General features: G+C 44.4%; 1 protein-coding gene across 4 annotated transcripts in view; it reads right to left on the bottom strand.

Annotated features, from left to right (window-relative positions):
- The window catches only part of CCDC93 (coiled-coil domain containing 93), an 86,130-nt gene extending 73,174 nt beyond the window's left edge, over positions 1–12,956 (bottom strand). For all 4 annotated transcript variants that reach the window (XR_004380687.1, XM_032840919.1, XM_032840923.1 and 1 more), the window contains exons 1-3: positions 12,776–12,956; positions 8,117–8,230; positions 6,375–6,469 (exon numbers count right to left, since the gene is read on the bottom strand). Coding sequence is in view for 3 of the 4 variants with exons in the window: in XM_032840919.1 (XP_032696810.1) it covers positions 6,375–6,469; positions 8,117–8,230; positions 12,776–12,817 (251 nt within the window). In the remaining variant the exon portion in view is untranslated. The remainder of the gene's footprint in view (positions 1–6,374; positions 6,470–8,116; positions 8,231–12,775) is intronic.
- Positions 12,957–15,744: the final 2,788 nt, after the last annotated feature.

A 15,744-nucleotide genomic window follows, 5' to 3' on the forward strand; every position in this document is an offset into this window, starting at 1 on the left:
GGTCACAAGATGTGTGGCTGCCCAGTGGGAAAGCCCATGGCTGGCCAGCTTTGCTGGGGCTCAAATGGGATAGTTTGGTAGGTAAGTATTAACAAACCCAGTTGACAGCATATCTAAGGCTCTCTCTACAACACACTTTATTTTTTATTTTAATCTCCATCAGGCTCTCATGTTTAATTTATTTGAAACTTGTGAGGGGAAGAGGCTGGTGCTTAGTTGGCTCTGCTTCCTAAACTCCAAGCTTAGCAAATGAAGGACTTGGCATTCTTGCTCAGGGCAGGTATTAACTGTTGACAGACATGGGGCTTTTCTGCTCAGTTATATTTTGGTTCAGTGGGAGGAAAGCTCCCCCTAGTGGCTACAGATCTGAGTCTGCAGAGGGTTACTGGCTGCATGGAACCATTCAGGAGCTTAAAAACAAGAGGCTCAGACCCTGAACCCTATCCAGCCCAACCCTCTCTACCTTCAGACTGAGTTGTCTCCGGCCACTGATCAGAGACTGACTACCTTCCCGGGTATAAAGGCCCTGAGGGAAGGATGCCCCGGGTCATCTCGGGGTTTATAAGCTTATTAAACCTGCCTCCCAGAACTCACTGCCAAGACTGAGGTCTTACTCTGCAGCATACGGAAGCAGCTGGGGGCACAAATACTGCTGGACTGAGGGAGGGACGTGGGGGAGACACAGGCAGGCTGGGGGGAGGGGACAAAAGTCAGGAGGACTTCTTGTGGAAGCCCACCAGCCCCTATCTGTTTCTCCCTGTAGCTCAGGGTAGACTCTCTGACTCTCTGAAAATCTGGGAAAATGACAAATGCAGAGGTCCCCAGTCAGGTTTCCTAGCCTAAGACTGAACAATGCCCACTTGCGACTACAGGTGATTGGCTGGATTCCTTCAGTTTTTAAGAGTGTTCAGTACATGGTTTCCTTCTCCACTGCAAACAGTTTGAAAGAGAGTGAATTAAACCAGGGTCTCAATTCCAGCTCCATCACTGGCTCTGAGACTTTTGGCAACTCACCTGATCCTTCTGGTCCAGTACTCCTATCATAAAATGAGGAAAAAAATGCCTTTCCTCCTTATTTGAACTTATAGTGAAGATGAAACAGTAAAATTCGTGCACAAGTGCTCTGCACACAGGTGCCTCCACTTGTGTGTTACCGAACTCCATTATGAGCCTAAAAATCTCATGACCTCTGAGCATAGGACTCTGTAGTATGGGACTTTAGGAAAGGCTGGGAGGGTATAGACAGAAGGAGGGTATAGACAGAAGGCAGAAGCTCATGAAACCCTCCAGCAAAAAGGATCAACAAGAACAGAGAGGCCTCAATTGGGCACACACAAAAAAGAGCCTGAAAGATAATGACGCCCTCAAGAGGTAAGTGCACTCCTCAGACAGTGCTATCTGGCCCCCCATCACATCAGCCGGGACATACTGAGGCCCTGCAAACAGAAGGCAGTATTAAGTCTAAATTGCACACAACCAGAACATATTAGAAAACCAAACAGAAAAGACTTCCGAATAATTCAGTACACCGTGGCTATGGCATTTCTCTTATGGATAATAGAGACCCGAACACCTGGTGCACTGCTAGAGGCTGGTGGATCTTCAGTCCTGCAAACTGCTGCCCCCAGCTTCGCCCACAATTACAGTCCATGGCTCTGCACTTAAAAGCACACCAAGTACCTACTAGAGAACATACTACTGGATATCCTCAACCCCTTATCCAAACCCTTTGGGGCCACATGTGTTTCAGAATTCACAACTTTTTAGATGTTTACACTTTCATGGACCTAACAGGCATATACTATATATTATGTAGAGCCCAAGTGAAATCTAGACTTGAAATGATTATTTCTGCAGCAAAAGTTATGAATGTTCACCTATGTGGGGGTCTGTATAGACTATAAATAGCCTTAAGAAAGTTCAGATCAGGGGTGACTGGGAGGCTCAGTGGGTTAAGCCTCTGCCTTCAGCTCAGGTCATGATCCTGGGGTGCTGGGATCGAGCCCCACGTCGGGCTCTCTGCTCAGCGGAGAGCCTGCTTCCTCCTCTTTCTCTGCCTGCCTCTCTGCCTATCTGTGATCTCTCTGTCCAATAAATAAATAAAATCTTTAAAAAAAAAAAAAAAGAAAGTTCAGGTCATGTTTTGTTCCCAAATGAATTTTGTACCCACACATAGAAAGAAAGAAGCCTGTTTTCATTGTTTTTTAGATTTCAGATTAAGAATCTATATAAAAACACTGTACTCCAGTATCTGTTAAGAGTACTATCACTGCTGGGAAAGTATAATAACTCTCAAGGACACAAAAGTGAAAAAGGGGCTAAAAACCACTCTAAAACACCCAGGGAGTTTAGGAAGAAGGGCTACATGGAATTTAGGAAATGGGAAGACTGGTGCAGAAAGAATGCACTAAAAGAAATCCCAGAACGTCAGGGGTGCCGCAGGTGTCAAAAGCAATCACTTAAACTGAAACAGAAAGAGGCTTCATTCAGGAGTATCTTTGAGAAGATAGTTAATTTATGTTAACAAACAGACTAAGAAAGAATCTGGCCAATCCTAGCTATAGGTAAGGATATGTGCTTCTTTGTAGGAAAAAAAAAAAAAAGGCAATCAGAAACTCAAGGAAAATAAGCTGTATAAACATGAGGCAAATTACAGCGTGCCTGATTTTCAGTGACTTTTTGTACAGACCACCTCCACTTGCTCAGGCCAAACCCCTCAGAACCAGTCTTGACTCTGCTCTTACTCACACCCAGATCCAATCTACATTCTGTTGTTTCTCCCTTCAAAGAGGATCCAGAATCCCTCCACTGCTAGCCCACTGTCCTGGCCACCATCTTCTCCCCTGAGCACGGCTACAGTATGCTTAAGAATCTCCCTGCTGCCAACTTCATCCCCTCACTTAGTAACCAGAGGGTTCCTTCTAAAACTGATTATGAACAGATTATGTTCCTCCTCTGCTCAAAACCCTTCAAGAATTTCCCATCTCGCTCAGAGTAAACTCAAAGCCTTTATTTACTCTGACCTACGAAGTTCTACACGATCTGGCCCCTACAACCTGTCTGCCCCTCTCCCATTGTTCCCTCCTCCCCACCTCACTGTACACTAGGCAAGCTTCTGCTGGGAGCCTTCACGCTCACCATCTCCTTTGCTTGGAACCCTCTTTTCTCAAGTCTTAGCTTCCGTATCACCTTCTCAATGAGGCCATGCTGACTTAAAGTCACACAACTGCCTCCAAAGCACGTCCTTCATATACTGTCCCAGCTGTAATTTTTTTTCATAGCACATATTATTTGTATATGTAATTCAATTATTTATTAAATTAGTTGTTTCTGGTCTGTCTCCCCACCAAAGACTCTAAGCTCTGTGAGGGCAGGACATGTTTCATTAACATACCCTAAGTACCCAGAACAATGCCTGACCCATAGGCGGGCCTCCATAAATATCTGGTGAGTCAATGAATAAATAAGGATTCCTTTTGACTGTAATATTTGAATATTCTCCACCAAACAGCACCATTGTCATCCAAAAGATTATATTTCTTTTTCTCTGGCACCATCACAATTCTTAGTTCTTATTGTAAACACTGTTTATAGATTTACTTTTAGAATCTACCTGTAGATAAAGCATGGACAATTTAATTGCTATTACAGAAAACAGATCATAAATATTATGCCCTGAACATTTTAAGAGTAATGATATGCTGGTAAATGGAGGCTGAAAGGAAGAAGGAAAAACGGAGAGCAAAAACATTTACCCTACATAGCTAGGAACCAGGAGAAACCATCTCATATAAATGAGTCAAGAAACAGAAGCTTATATTGATTAAAGCTATACAACTAATCCTAGAAAAACAGATAATAACTACAAAAGTGGAAGAGGAGAGGCAAAGGGGATGTAGTGAGTAGCACAGGTGAGCTAAATTCCTCCTCTTATCAGATTTAAATGAAAAATACATAATTAGAGATATGGAAGTGAGCTCTTTGAAAAAATCTAAAAGCTAAACAGGCAAAGATGGTTCTTTCCAGGGAATTAAACCAGGGTTTTATAGACTGGGAATAGGGAGAGATGTTAGCTATATATTTTGTACCCTTTGGCAGTATTTGAATTTTTTTTTTTTAATTTCATGAATGTGGCACCTACACAATAAAAACAAAATAAAATAAAAAAAATAAAATAAAAAACACATGTCTGGACTAAGCCCAGCCAGCAGAGAGTAGAGCCACACACACAGACTCCATCCCACTGATTCCTAGTAAGAACTTTTCACAACAGGTCACTGGCTGCAATGCCATGGTCCCAGAGTGACAGATGCTCCAGATGCAGAGCTCAGCTATTCATGGCTGGGCACTGAGGAGCACAGTGTCACAGAGAACAGTATGTCCTCTTTAACGAGCAGCCCAGAGATGTCCTTTGGTCTTGTTATTGTAAGAATTTCGGTGATTCCGTGGGACCGATTTTTCTTCAGCATGGAAACTATGAATTGGGTAATTTATCATGTTTTTCTCTTTTTGTTGGCTGCCAGAAAGCCTGGAGCCAAATCTGTGGCTCACCCTTATAAAAACAAGGCATGTTGTGGCCCAGGACAAATGTTGTAGCCTTATCCCCAACTCAGTTTGTTTTCCCTTTGCTTTGCTTTGCCTTTTCTCTATCACTGCTTCATATACATATTTGTAAACCACCTTCAATCCACTTGGAAGAGTTTTTTCCTGGGGGAGGATAAAGCTTCAGAAAAATTAAGTCACAGATGCACACAGATCTGAAATCACAAATCTCTCTCCTGACAGATAAGGGAACTGAGGCTTGTCCAAGGTTACACAGCTGCCCACTGGCAGGGCAGGGCAGAATGTGGGAGCCTCACTAGTGGTCTAATGAGATCACCAAACCCCTGGTGAGCTACCGAAGACTGGGCGGGGCCCACTCAGGTGAAACCTCTAACGGGGAGTCCATGCTGCCTTCTCTCAGTGGCAGGCAAAGTGTGGCTCTGCCTTACAAAGAAGCAAAGGGGAGGGAAAGAGTCTCTTCTCACTCTGTTCAGCTTCCATCCAGTACATTCCTTCCAGCTGCCTTTGGAAAGAGATAAACTAAGTAGTCCGGGATACTCTTAGAGAGTATCAGAAAAACTATTAGAGCTGCTGAACATCAATCATCATTGGGGGAAATGCAAGTCAAAACCACAGTGAGATATTACCTCCCACCTGTTAGAATGTTTAAACTCAAAAAGACTAACAAAAAAGATAACTAGCACTGGCAAGGCCACAGAGAAAGGGGAACCTTTGTCCACTGCTGGTGAGACTGTAAATTGGTGCACCGGCTATGGAAAACAGTGTGGATGTTCCTCAGAAAATTAAAAAATAAAAAATTTTTAAAAATCATAGAACTACCTATGACCCAGCAATTTTATTCTGAGTATTTAACAGAAGGAAATGAAATCAGGATCTCAAAGAGGTACCTGCAGCCCCACATGCATGGCAGCATTACTCACAATGGCCAACTGTGGAAACAACCTAAGTGTCCATCCACGGATGAATGGATAAAGAAGACATGGTGTGTGTTCACATTGGAACATTATTCCACCATAAAAGAAAAAAGGAAATCCTGCTCTTTGCAACAATATGGATGGACCTTGAGAGCATTATGCGAAGTGAAAGAAGTCAGAGAAAAACAAATACTGTATATTTTCATGTGTATGTGGGAGTCTAAAGTAACTGAATTCACAGAAACAGAGAACAGACTGGTGGTTGCCAGAGGTAAAGAGTGTGGGGTGAGGGAACGGGGGGAAGGGTGACAAGAAGTACAAAAGGTACTTGCAATTATAAGATAGATATGTCCTGGGGATGTGATGTACAGCAAGGAGACTTGAGTTAACAATACTGTATTGTGTATTTCGAAAGTTGCCAAGAGCGTAGATGTTCACATCACAAGAAAAAGTTGTGATAAGAAAGTTCACATAAAGTTATGATAAGAAAAAGTTCATATCACAAGAAAAAACACTTATAGCTATATGAAGCGATGGATGTTAACTGAATTTACTGTGGTGACCATTTTGCAATATATATATCAAATCATTGTGTTGTACATCTTAAATCAATACAATGTTATGTGACGATAATCTCTAAATGAAACTAGAAAAAGAGAGAGTGAGAAAGAGAATAGTCTGAGCATTAAATGATGTATAGGCTAGCTTTGTGACTGTGGCTTCTATCAAACTCCGTTTCATAATCTATAAAACTGTGATAATACATACCTGTTGGCAATGAAAATCAAAACAAAATATGTAAGGCATCTAGCATAATTTTTGGCACATAAAGAATACTCAAAAGTTAGTTCCCTTCTCCCCCTTTAGGCTCATCTGTGGCAAACCCTAATAACTTACATTTTTTGTCCTATTGTAGAGTTTTCCTGAAACAGCAAATCAACGTCTATGTCAAAGCTGCAAGTGGTAATGCACCAAGTCATCCCTCCTACTACCTGCAAGACACGAAGAAAATACCTGTTTTCTCCTTCTAGTTTGGGGAGAGGGGAGGAAATGGAAGGGAGAAAAATATCTAAGTTTTTAAAGAATCAATGATCATACAAAAGTGTATCTCTTTAGAGAGAGAGCACATGTCCTTCTGACTCCATCAACTACAACTCATCTAAAACAGTACCACCGAATAAAACTTCCTGCAGTGATGGAAATGTCCTGTGCGCATACTGTCCAGTACGCACATGGCACACATGGGGCTAGTGTGACCAAGAAGCTGACTTATACTATGAAACAAACATATCATTCACAGATCCTCCTTATATTGAGACATTAACTCTTAGCTAGGAGGCAGCTTAAACCAGTTTTAGGTAAGTGCCAGATTCCAGAGGAATTACGTGTTTTGAAGATCAGACAGGTTAGTAGCAAGGCTGACATTTGTGGCTCATTACTGAATTTCCGTACATCTTGTTTTTTTCATGTATCTAAAGGAGAGAAGAATCCCTGTTCTACTTTTCACAGGGGACCTTTCAGAGGTGCAAATGACCACTGAGGTTAAAAAAAAAAAACTCCAGCTAAATACTTTTCAGATATAGCTCGATGGGGACTCTGATCTCTGGCTGTGTTTAAACACAGTGAGACGCCTATAAATACAGATTCAGGGCCCCAGCCCAGATCTAACCAAATATCAAAGGGTGAGGCCACAGCATCTGTATTAGAAAACAGTCCACAGCGATTGTTATGCCAAGCCAGGCCGTGGTCCACTGGGGCACTCAACACTTTCTTCCACCGGGAAGCTTTCCTGGCCTGCTCTGTCTGATCTGGAAGCTTCATTTCTGCTGCACTTACTACCTCATGACACTGAGTACCCTGCTTTACTTGTCTCCCTTCCCTATTCTATAGAAGCTGGCCTCCTTGAGTACAGGGCCTTGGTCTGATCCTTGTGCCCTCAATACTTATTACTATGCCTCGTACAGGATTCTTGAAGGTTCTGCTGAATTAACAGACTTCAACCCACAGGGACTTCTCTCCCCTCCATAGTGACAGTCACTGCCTCCAAACTCAGAACTAACCATCATCAGAATATGTGGCAATTGTGTGCACAATGACTTGGGACAGCTCCTTATTAACTCAGATTTTATCTCATATAACCTTTCTCTCTCCACCCAAACTGTAAGTTCCTTAAAAGGAAGAACTAGTTCTAATGTTTTTTTGCACTTCCCAATGCTCTGTACACAGAAAAGAAATTCAAGGCATATCTACTGACACATTTTTATTTTCTTGTAATAGGAAATTGGAACACTTCTTTTTTTTTTTTTTAAGATTTTATTTATCTATTTGACAGACAGAGCACAAGTAGGCAGAGAGGCAGGCAGAGAGAGGGGGAAGCAGGCTCCCTGCTGAGCAGACAGCCCGATGTGGGGCTCGATCCCAGGACCCTGGAATCATGACCTGAGCCGAAGGCAGAGGCTTAACCCACTGAGCCACCCAGGTGCCCCGAAATTGGAACACTTCTAATAACGAACCTGAATCCAAGAGAAACATGGACATTAGAGAAAGTAAAAACACAATCTCTTCCTCTTTTCTCAGCCCTGGTAAACCACTCCGTCCCAACAAAACACAGCCTAATGGTTAGAAAGGTTTCCTCTTACCTTGTCAAAAGGTGACAAACCTTTAATTCGTGCCCTGAAATATCCAGCTGCAACCAAAAGCTCCAGAATTTCAGTCAGCTTGACGTTTTGTTCTTCATCTTCTCTTGTTTCAACCTAGAAGAAGAACCAAAAGTTAGGCTGCTAAAATCCACCTTGAATAAAGGAACACTGGGTGTATTTCTGACGCCACAATTTAATAGCTAAGGAGCTAGTGACATTGGCTGTCTTGCTGTGTTCATGCTGGAGCTGCCAGAGTCACAAAGAACAGCATCCTCAGGCCTCGATAATCTGTGTTTACTGTCACAGATGGCAAGAAAAGATACACAAGTGAGGGACGCCTGGGTGGCTCAGTTGGTTGGACGACTGCCTTCGGCTCAGATCATGATCCTGGAATCCCAGGATCGAGTACCGCATCGGGCTCCCAGCTCCATGGGGCATCTGCTTCTCCCTCTGACCTTCTCCTTGCTCATGCTCTCTTTCACTGTCTCTCTCTCAAATAAATAAATAAAATCTTAAAAAAAAAAAAAAAAGATACACAGGTGATACAGATTACACCTCTGGTGCTGAAGAAAACCAGGGACAGGCAGATTACAGCATATTACCTCCCTGTTCTCTAACGCATCGCTTACTTAACAGGTTCCGACTAAATAATAAACTCCTCACAGACAAAAACAAGGTTGTTTTTTTTTTTTTTTAACTTTATGCACATCTTGGTCCCAAAAGCTACTGACAAACAGAGCAAGAACAAAGAAGTGAGTTCAAATATGTGTCTTTCTCTGCACTTCTCTTTTAGATCTCTAAAGCAAATACAAGGCGGGCTTTCAACCCAGATACACTGAAGGATGATTACTGCCACAAAATGGGATTGCCTTAAAAATAATAAATTCAGGGGTGCCTGGGTGGCTCAGTGGGTTAAAACCTCTGCCTTCGGCTCAAGTCATGATCCCAGAGTCCTGGGATCAAGCCCCGCATCGGCTCTCTGCTCGGCGGGGAGCCTGCTTCCCTCTCACTCTCTGTCTGCCTTTCTACCCAAATGTGATCTCTGTCAAATAAATAAATAAATAAAATCTTTTAAAAAAAATGAATTCATCTAATATATTTGAATAGGGACCTGATTTTAAAATTTTAAGTTGTATCTTACCTTCGCTCCCGGTGTTGACAACTTAAAACCACTGAAATATTCTAGTCCTTTTGCCTCCATCTGCTTTCATGAACAGTACCTTTCCTCTCTTTTGTTATTGCAGAACATAAAAAACCAATAATCTATATAAAACACAGCTAACACATAGCTGGCTCAAATTCTTGGACCTACCTCTGACTACCCCCTCAACCAACAATGCCCATGAACTGTTCCTTTATTATAGACGTCACATTGACCTCCTCCCTTTTATTTACACTTCCTGCCGGGACTACTGCAACTGCCTCTCAATCTTCCTTCTGTTAATCTGTTTTCCTCCCTCCCTCCTAAATCACAACTTTCAGATCCTCCCTCTTTAGCTCATCCCCCAGTCCTTATCATTAACACATCATACATTGTCTGTAAGATAAACTCCAACATTCTTAGTCTGGCATTTGGATCTTTGGCTGCAACCTATCTTTTCAGCTCCAGCCTTCACCTCCCTCGGGAACAATCTAGTCGTGGTATGGACAACCTCAAGCATGGCTCATTCCCCTTTCTTCACTATTCATACCCCTTCTCTTCTCCTCATACTCCCTAACCATCCAGAAACCAGCTTCAAATTCTAGCTCCTATTTGATGCCAACCCTGACAAATGCAGCCAGAAATGGTCACTCCTCTGCATTTCTATTTTATTTATAGTTCTAGCCATTCATACAATTAAGTATCAACCTCTTCTGAGTGAAATGTCTGGTGTTAATATATATGCCTGTCTTTTGAAATGGCCTATTAGCTGGATCAGGAGAGGACAATATTTTATTCAGTCATGTTTACAACTCTTCTGAAGCAGCATTAGACTCAAATGGCAATTAAATATGGAATGACATGTTCAATCATCACACAAAGTGCATGACCTATGCCAGTCATAGATTAACAAAATGTTTTTGTAGTCATGACACTGATAATGGAAATTCAAGTTTATTTTGAAGTACAAATTGCCAGGAGAGGGAGCTTACATATTAACAAATAGTTGAACAAAGAATTATTAAAATGACTGACAATCTCTTGCAGTAGTAGGTGGTGAAGGTGACACCTTGTTTCACTCCTCTCTCAAATCACCTTGGTCCAGGCTATCAAAGCATTCCCTGGTTCTTAGGGGACATGCAAAAATAAAGTAATATTAATTATTCACACCTTCGCTTCCTTTGCAAAAGATCTGGGATAGTTAAGCAACATCTCTAAGTGGGGAGACTCAAAGAAAAGAGAAGGTAAAGAGCAATATGGTTCACAAAGATGGAGTAGAAGAGAAAAATGGGATGATATAAGCATTTTCTTCAAACTCCTAGGATGTAAAACATGAACCTTTCATTTGTTCAGTCATCACTAATCATGAAAACACTTCCAAGAAGAGGACATTTCATCCCAGGAGGATTATTCCTGGTTTGCCTGGACATAATGAACACCCACTGCCAACCCCAAGGCAGATGCATGGCCCGTGGTTTTTATCCACTCATCCCCAGAATGGAGAAGTATGTATAGTTTTGCAATATAACCTGTGAAATAACTTCTTGGTGCAAGACACTGAATGGAGACTGTTAGTAAGACTCCACATTCACTTCACAGATTAATACTGAAACAAAATGAGAAAGGGCCACAGGTTAACACACAGTGACTGAAAGAATGCCCTCTCTTGACGGTATCAAAAGCCATCAGATTGGCGAATACACCCATTGTTAAAAAACTAAAATTCTGATAAAGATGTATGACTGTGAGCTCTTAAACCGGGCACGCTAAATTTTCATTGCTCTGTACTATAGTTCATGGAAGCTGGAAGGCAGTGCCAAGTCTAGCTATCTTCCCTATCCTTCATAGACATAGAGTAAAGGGTTTAAAAAATTAAATTTAAAGAATTAACTGGATTAGTGGCAGCTTAATGACACAGACTACCCATATTCATATGTACTGCTCTTTGAACTGAATGATACTAATTTAACTCTAGCTACCCTCTGTGCCTCCTAATTGCCAAGAACTGTCTTAGGTTCCCAGAAAACTGACAAATCAGACCCAGCCTCCTGGCAGTCAGAGAAGGGTTATACAAAAGACTCAGAGGACCATGCTGCTTTTTATTTTAGAAAGATCCCCATTTATAGTACTCTAGGACACTGAATTAAAGGGATTTAAGGTGGAACCTGAGAGGCCAGAGAGGAGTCTATAGCAAAAGGTCAGGCAAAAACTCGGTAAGAGCCTAAAACAAACAAGTGACAAACAAGAAATATCAAATACCAGGATACAGTTCTGAGTCTTCACAATCCCCCATTCCATCGATGTAATTTGCATGTAAGGTTTTACCTAATACAAGGGTTCTGACAACAGGACATTTCTTAGGTTTTCCTAAGATTACAACAAAATGGACTTACATTCTGGGCACACACACTCACAGATAAATCTGTTCTGCCATCACTATATCCCCAGCTTTTATGCACAGAACAGCGATCCCACAATTAGTGGGTACTTGTGGGATGAAAAACTGAGGATTGGCAGGGGGTCGTGTGGGTGGGATGACAGGCGGTTGAAAGGGAAGGAACCACTCACCATGTCAAGGCATCAGTCCTCCTGCCAAATGCCTGCTTCAAAACCTTAGGAGGGGGATAGAGGTGCAGTGTGGGCTCCATTTCTTTCCAGAATCTAGTAAACTAAACTAGACTTAGCTTTGGAGTAAATCGACTGGAAGAGAAGACAGTTGCAAACCACCTAGCTATATGAATGACACTTGCAGCCAAAAGGAAATGCACGTTCCCTTTATGCCTAGCTAGTGTGGAAATCCGGAAACCACTGATTATCCTATCCCTTAGGACCGAGTGAGTATTTAATAACACCGCTGTAAGGAAAGGCACCCGCTACGTTCTGGAGAAGCAGCCACGCTTCCGCCAGGCGCACTGCCGGGCCACACAGCCCCACCGGACAGCGCGTCGCCTCCCGCAGACAACCCAGCGCGCGCACGGTTCCCAAACTTCCAGCTGCTACAGGGTCTGGCGTGCATTCCCTGCACACACCGAGGCGAGTTGGGGGGGGGGGGGGGAGGGACCCCGCAGGCCCCTCGGGGCGGCGACAGGCGCCACAAGGTCACCGCCCTTTGCACAACCAGAGCCCGGACCGTCCCAGCACGCATCTCGTGACTCCCAGGGCGCTGCAGCCCCTGGCTTCGGGGCGAGCCCTGCGGCGCCAGGGGTGGGGGACACTGCCCGGGAGAAGTAGAACCTCGGGCCCCGCGGCGCCTGGGGCTGCGTGGGGCTAGGTTTTGGGCTGGGAAGACCACCTCCCTCCCCGGGGACCCGAGAGCGGCTGAAGTTTGTCCCCGCCCCCGCCCAGGCAGGGGGACCTGTCAGGTCCCCAGCGCCCAGGGCCAGCTCTCCCCGCCCGGGACACACCTGAGAAGGGGGCGGGGCGCCCCAAACGCTTCCCGGGCGCCGCTCTGCCCGCCACCCCGCGGGCTCGGCCCTCTCCCAGGAACCCGGACGTGTCTGGGAGAGGGAGGTCCTTACCTCCGGGAGACCCTGGCCCTCCGGGCCCTTGGGCAACCCCATGGTGCTGTGACAGACGTGCGGCGGCAGCAAAGCTCGCGGAGCGCCCGGAGGAAGCTGTCCCCGGCCGCGGAGCTGCTACCGGGGTGGAGGCAAAGCGGAAACTTCCTCCGCCGCCGCTGCCGCCGCCGCCGGCCGGGAGCTCGGCAGTCCGGCGGAGCATGCGCGTTGGGACGGGAGCGCGGCGCCACTGCGCCTGCGTGAGAGCCGCCCCGGGGCAAGGCTGGACGGCGGGGGGAAACTGGAGCTACTGTCCCGGCTGGGCTCCGTGGCCGATGTTCCGCGGGAGCCGCGTCCGGAGCTCTGCAGTTTTCTCCGAGTCCTTCACAAAAGGGGCGATTCCTTCATCTCGGGGAAATTTTGCATTTTGGTTCCCTCTTTCCGTTTCACAGGCATTGGATGCCCCCAGTGGGGGTGCTGTCCGCTCCGCGAGCCGGACTTTGGAAGCTCCCTCAGTCTGGTGTTAAAATTCCAGCATGAATGCGTTTGGGAATTCGAGACCTCGGCCCGGTTCTAGCTGAATCGGGGTGTCCCCCTGCTTCACGCGTACTTGCGCTAACTTCTCGATATGTATACGGACCAGGGAACAGAACCCCCAAGAAAGGTTGCTGCACGCCCGCTGCTTCTTCAGTGTTCCAGGCAGTGCGTCTTGTTTCTCAGGATACCTGGTTTGGGGTAATGTCCCCCTACCTCCAACATCCCTAACTCTGGGTCTTCCTTAGGAAAAGGTCGTCTCTGCGAGTGCATCTCTGTTTTGACGTCATTTTAGCCTCCACATCGCTTACATGCTGCACCCCCTGTCTGTCCCAGAAAATGGATGGCAGTTACGTAAAAGGGTTCTCTCCCGGGCCACAAGACCCCCTCAAAACCCGCACTTGCTTCATAGTGGCTTCTCTAGCTTTTTAAGTTTTATTTATTTATTTAGTTTTAAGCGATGAAGAAAGAGGTGACTTGAAAATTTGCTGTAGTAAAGATCGTTCCCGAGGGGCGGGGCGGGGGAAGGGATGGGGAGAGTGGGGAATAAGAAGCTCAGAGCTCCTAGAGATCAAGTGGTGTGTGTGTGTGTGTGTGTGTGTGTGTGTTTCCTCTCTGCATACCTAGCATCTTACTAAGCAGATAATCAGTAAATGTTTATCCTTGGAGGAATTCTTTGGGCTTTTGGTATTCTTCCTGGAGTTTATCCTGACGGAATACCCACCCATGTGATCTCAAAGGCCCTAGAAACGGCCATTTCCTTCTTAAATTCAGTTAGCAAATACCGCTAACAAAACTGTGTGCCAGGCATCACAAATTTGAGAAAATCGAATAGGGAAATTAAGGGGATTGAGATGGGAACTCTTATAGCAGAGTTAGGGGACATCTTGTGCTCACCCATTGGAAAGCCAATGAATCTCAATTTTTAAGGCACCCATTATCAACTTCCCAAACGTATTTATTTTTGTAATTTTAAAATCGCCTTTCCCGGAGGTGGTATACAATGAGAGGGAATGGAGGGTAATTTGTGGCTGCTGTTGAGTGACTAGAAAGTATTGATGTCTAGGGACAGATAGCAAAATCTCACATGCAGGCAAGCCTAAATAGCTGTATATAAAGTAGTTCAGAGAATAGGGTCTGGAGAATAATAGAAATCAGGTAGGCCACACACAAGTTCCCTGTTGGAAATGCCTTCACAATATTTAAATAAACATGAGCAGCTAACTTGCCCAGTTTTACTGTCTGGGTAGGGTGACAGTGGAAGACTTGGGTTGGCAGCGTGCCCCCCCCCCCCCCCGCCCTTAGAGATCCCAGCAAAAAGGCCGTGGCAGCAGTCAAGAAAGCTTGGGCTTTCTGTGTTTGAGAGTGGAACCCCAGTGCAGCTTTGGAGAAGACCTTGAACAGACAAATGTCAGAGAAGGAGGTTTGTGAGGACTTTGGAATAAATGCATCTCTGTTCTTCTCCAGTGGCTGAGGGTATCCCTACAAACATTTTGTCACCCTAATGGGATCTTTGGGGATTAGGGATCATTCTCTCTCTCCTTTGCACATTGAATACAGAGCTGTATGATGTTTTTCTAAGTGCACACTTCTCAGGAACCTCATAAATACTTTCCCTTTTTGGGTTAAAAAAAAAGGGGGTGCCATAGTAAAGAGCTTCCTGTTAGGATTACCTTTCTCCTAAGTGAAATTTTCTAGAAAACCTCAATCATTTTGTTCTCATTTCTCCCAGCCCTTCCTATTTGGCTCTTGCTGTGACCAGCAAGGAGAATCATGAAGTCTTAAAGCAGGAAGGGATCTTAAAGGCGTCTAGTGTGTATTTAGGAAAGCAGAGTGACACCGTTTAAGTCACATAGCATGTTAGTGGTTGTGCTGAGACCAGAGCCCCAAATTTCTGATTAACGATGTCTTTTTATTCATCTATCAAACTTTCATTCATACAACAAACATTACCTCTATATTAGTGGCTCTCAAACTTGCTGCACATTGGAATCATGTGGGGAATTTGAAAAGCTACCAAAGTCTGAATTCTACTCCCAGAGATTCTGCTTTAATTGGTCTGCGAAGAGACATAAATATGGGAACTTTTCCCTTGGGGTATATTGTTTTATATGCAGCACAGTAGTGAACAGTGACTTCTTAAGTTTCCTTATAGATCATGGTGGCACACAGAATTTAAGATCCGTAAATGAACTAGGAGTCTTTAAGTTAAATGAGTTCTTCCTGAAAATTCTTAATCGTATGCTAATCTATTCTCAAGCAGTAAAATTTTGCAACACACCATTCTTTATTTAGCATATCCCATTTCTATAGTGAAAAAATGAAGGCCTGGGTGGTGCAAGCAAACTTAAACCTCCTCTGCTTCTGGACACAACCCAGCACATACATTCACACACACTCTTACACACGCATACATACACTCACACACACACAATACAGTCACACACAACTCATAC

The sequence above is a fragment of the Lontra canadensis genome, unplaced genomic scaffold (assembly GCF_010015895.1).
Source record: "Lontra canadensis isolate GAN:19392208 unplaced genomic scaffold, GSC_riverotter_1.0 scaffold117, whole genome shotgun sequence".
In the NCBI taxonomy this organism is placed as follows: Eukaryota; Metazoa; Chordata; class Mammalia; order Carnivora; family Mustelidae; genus Lontra; species Lontra canadensis.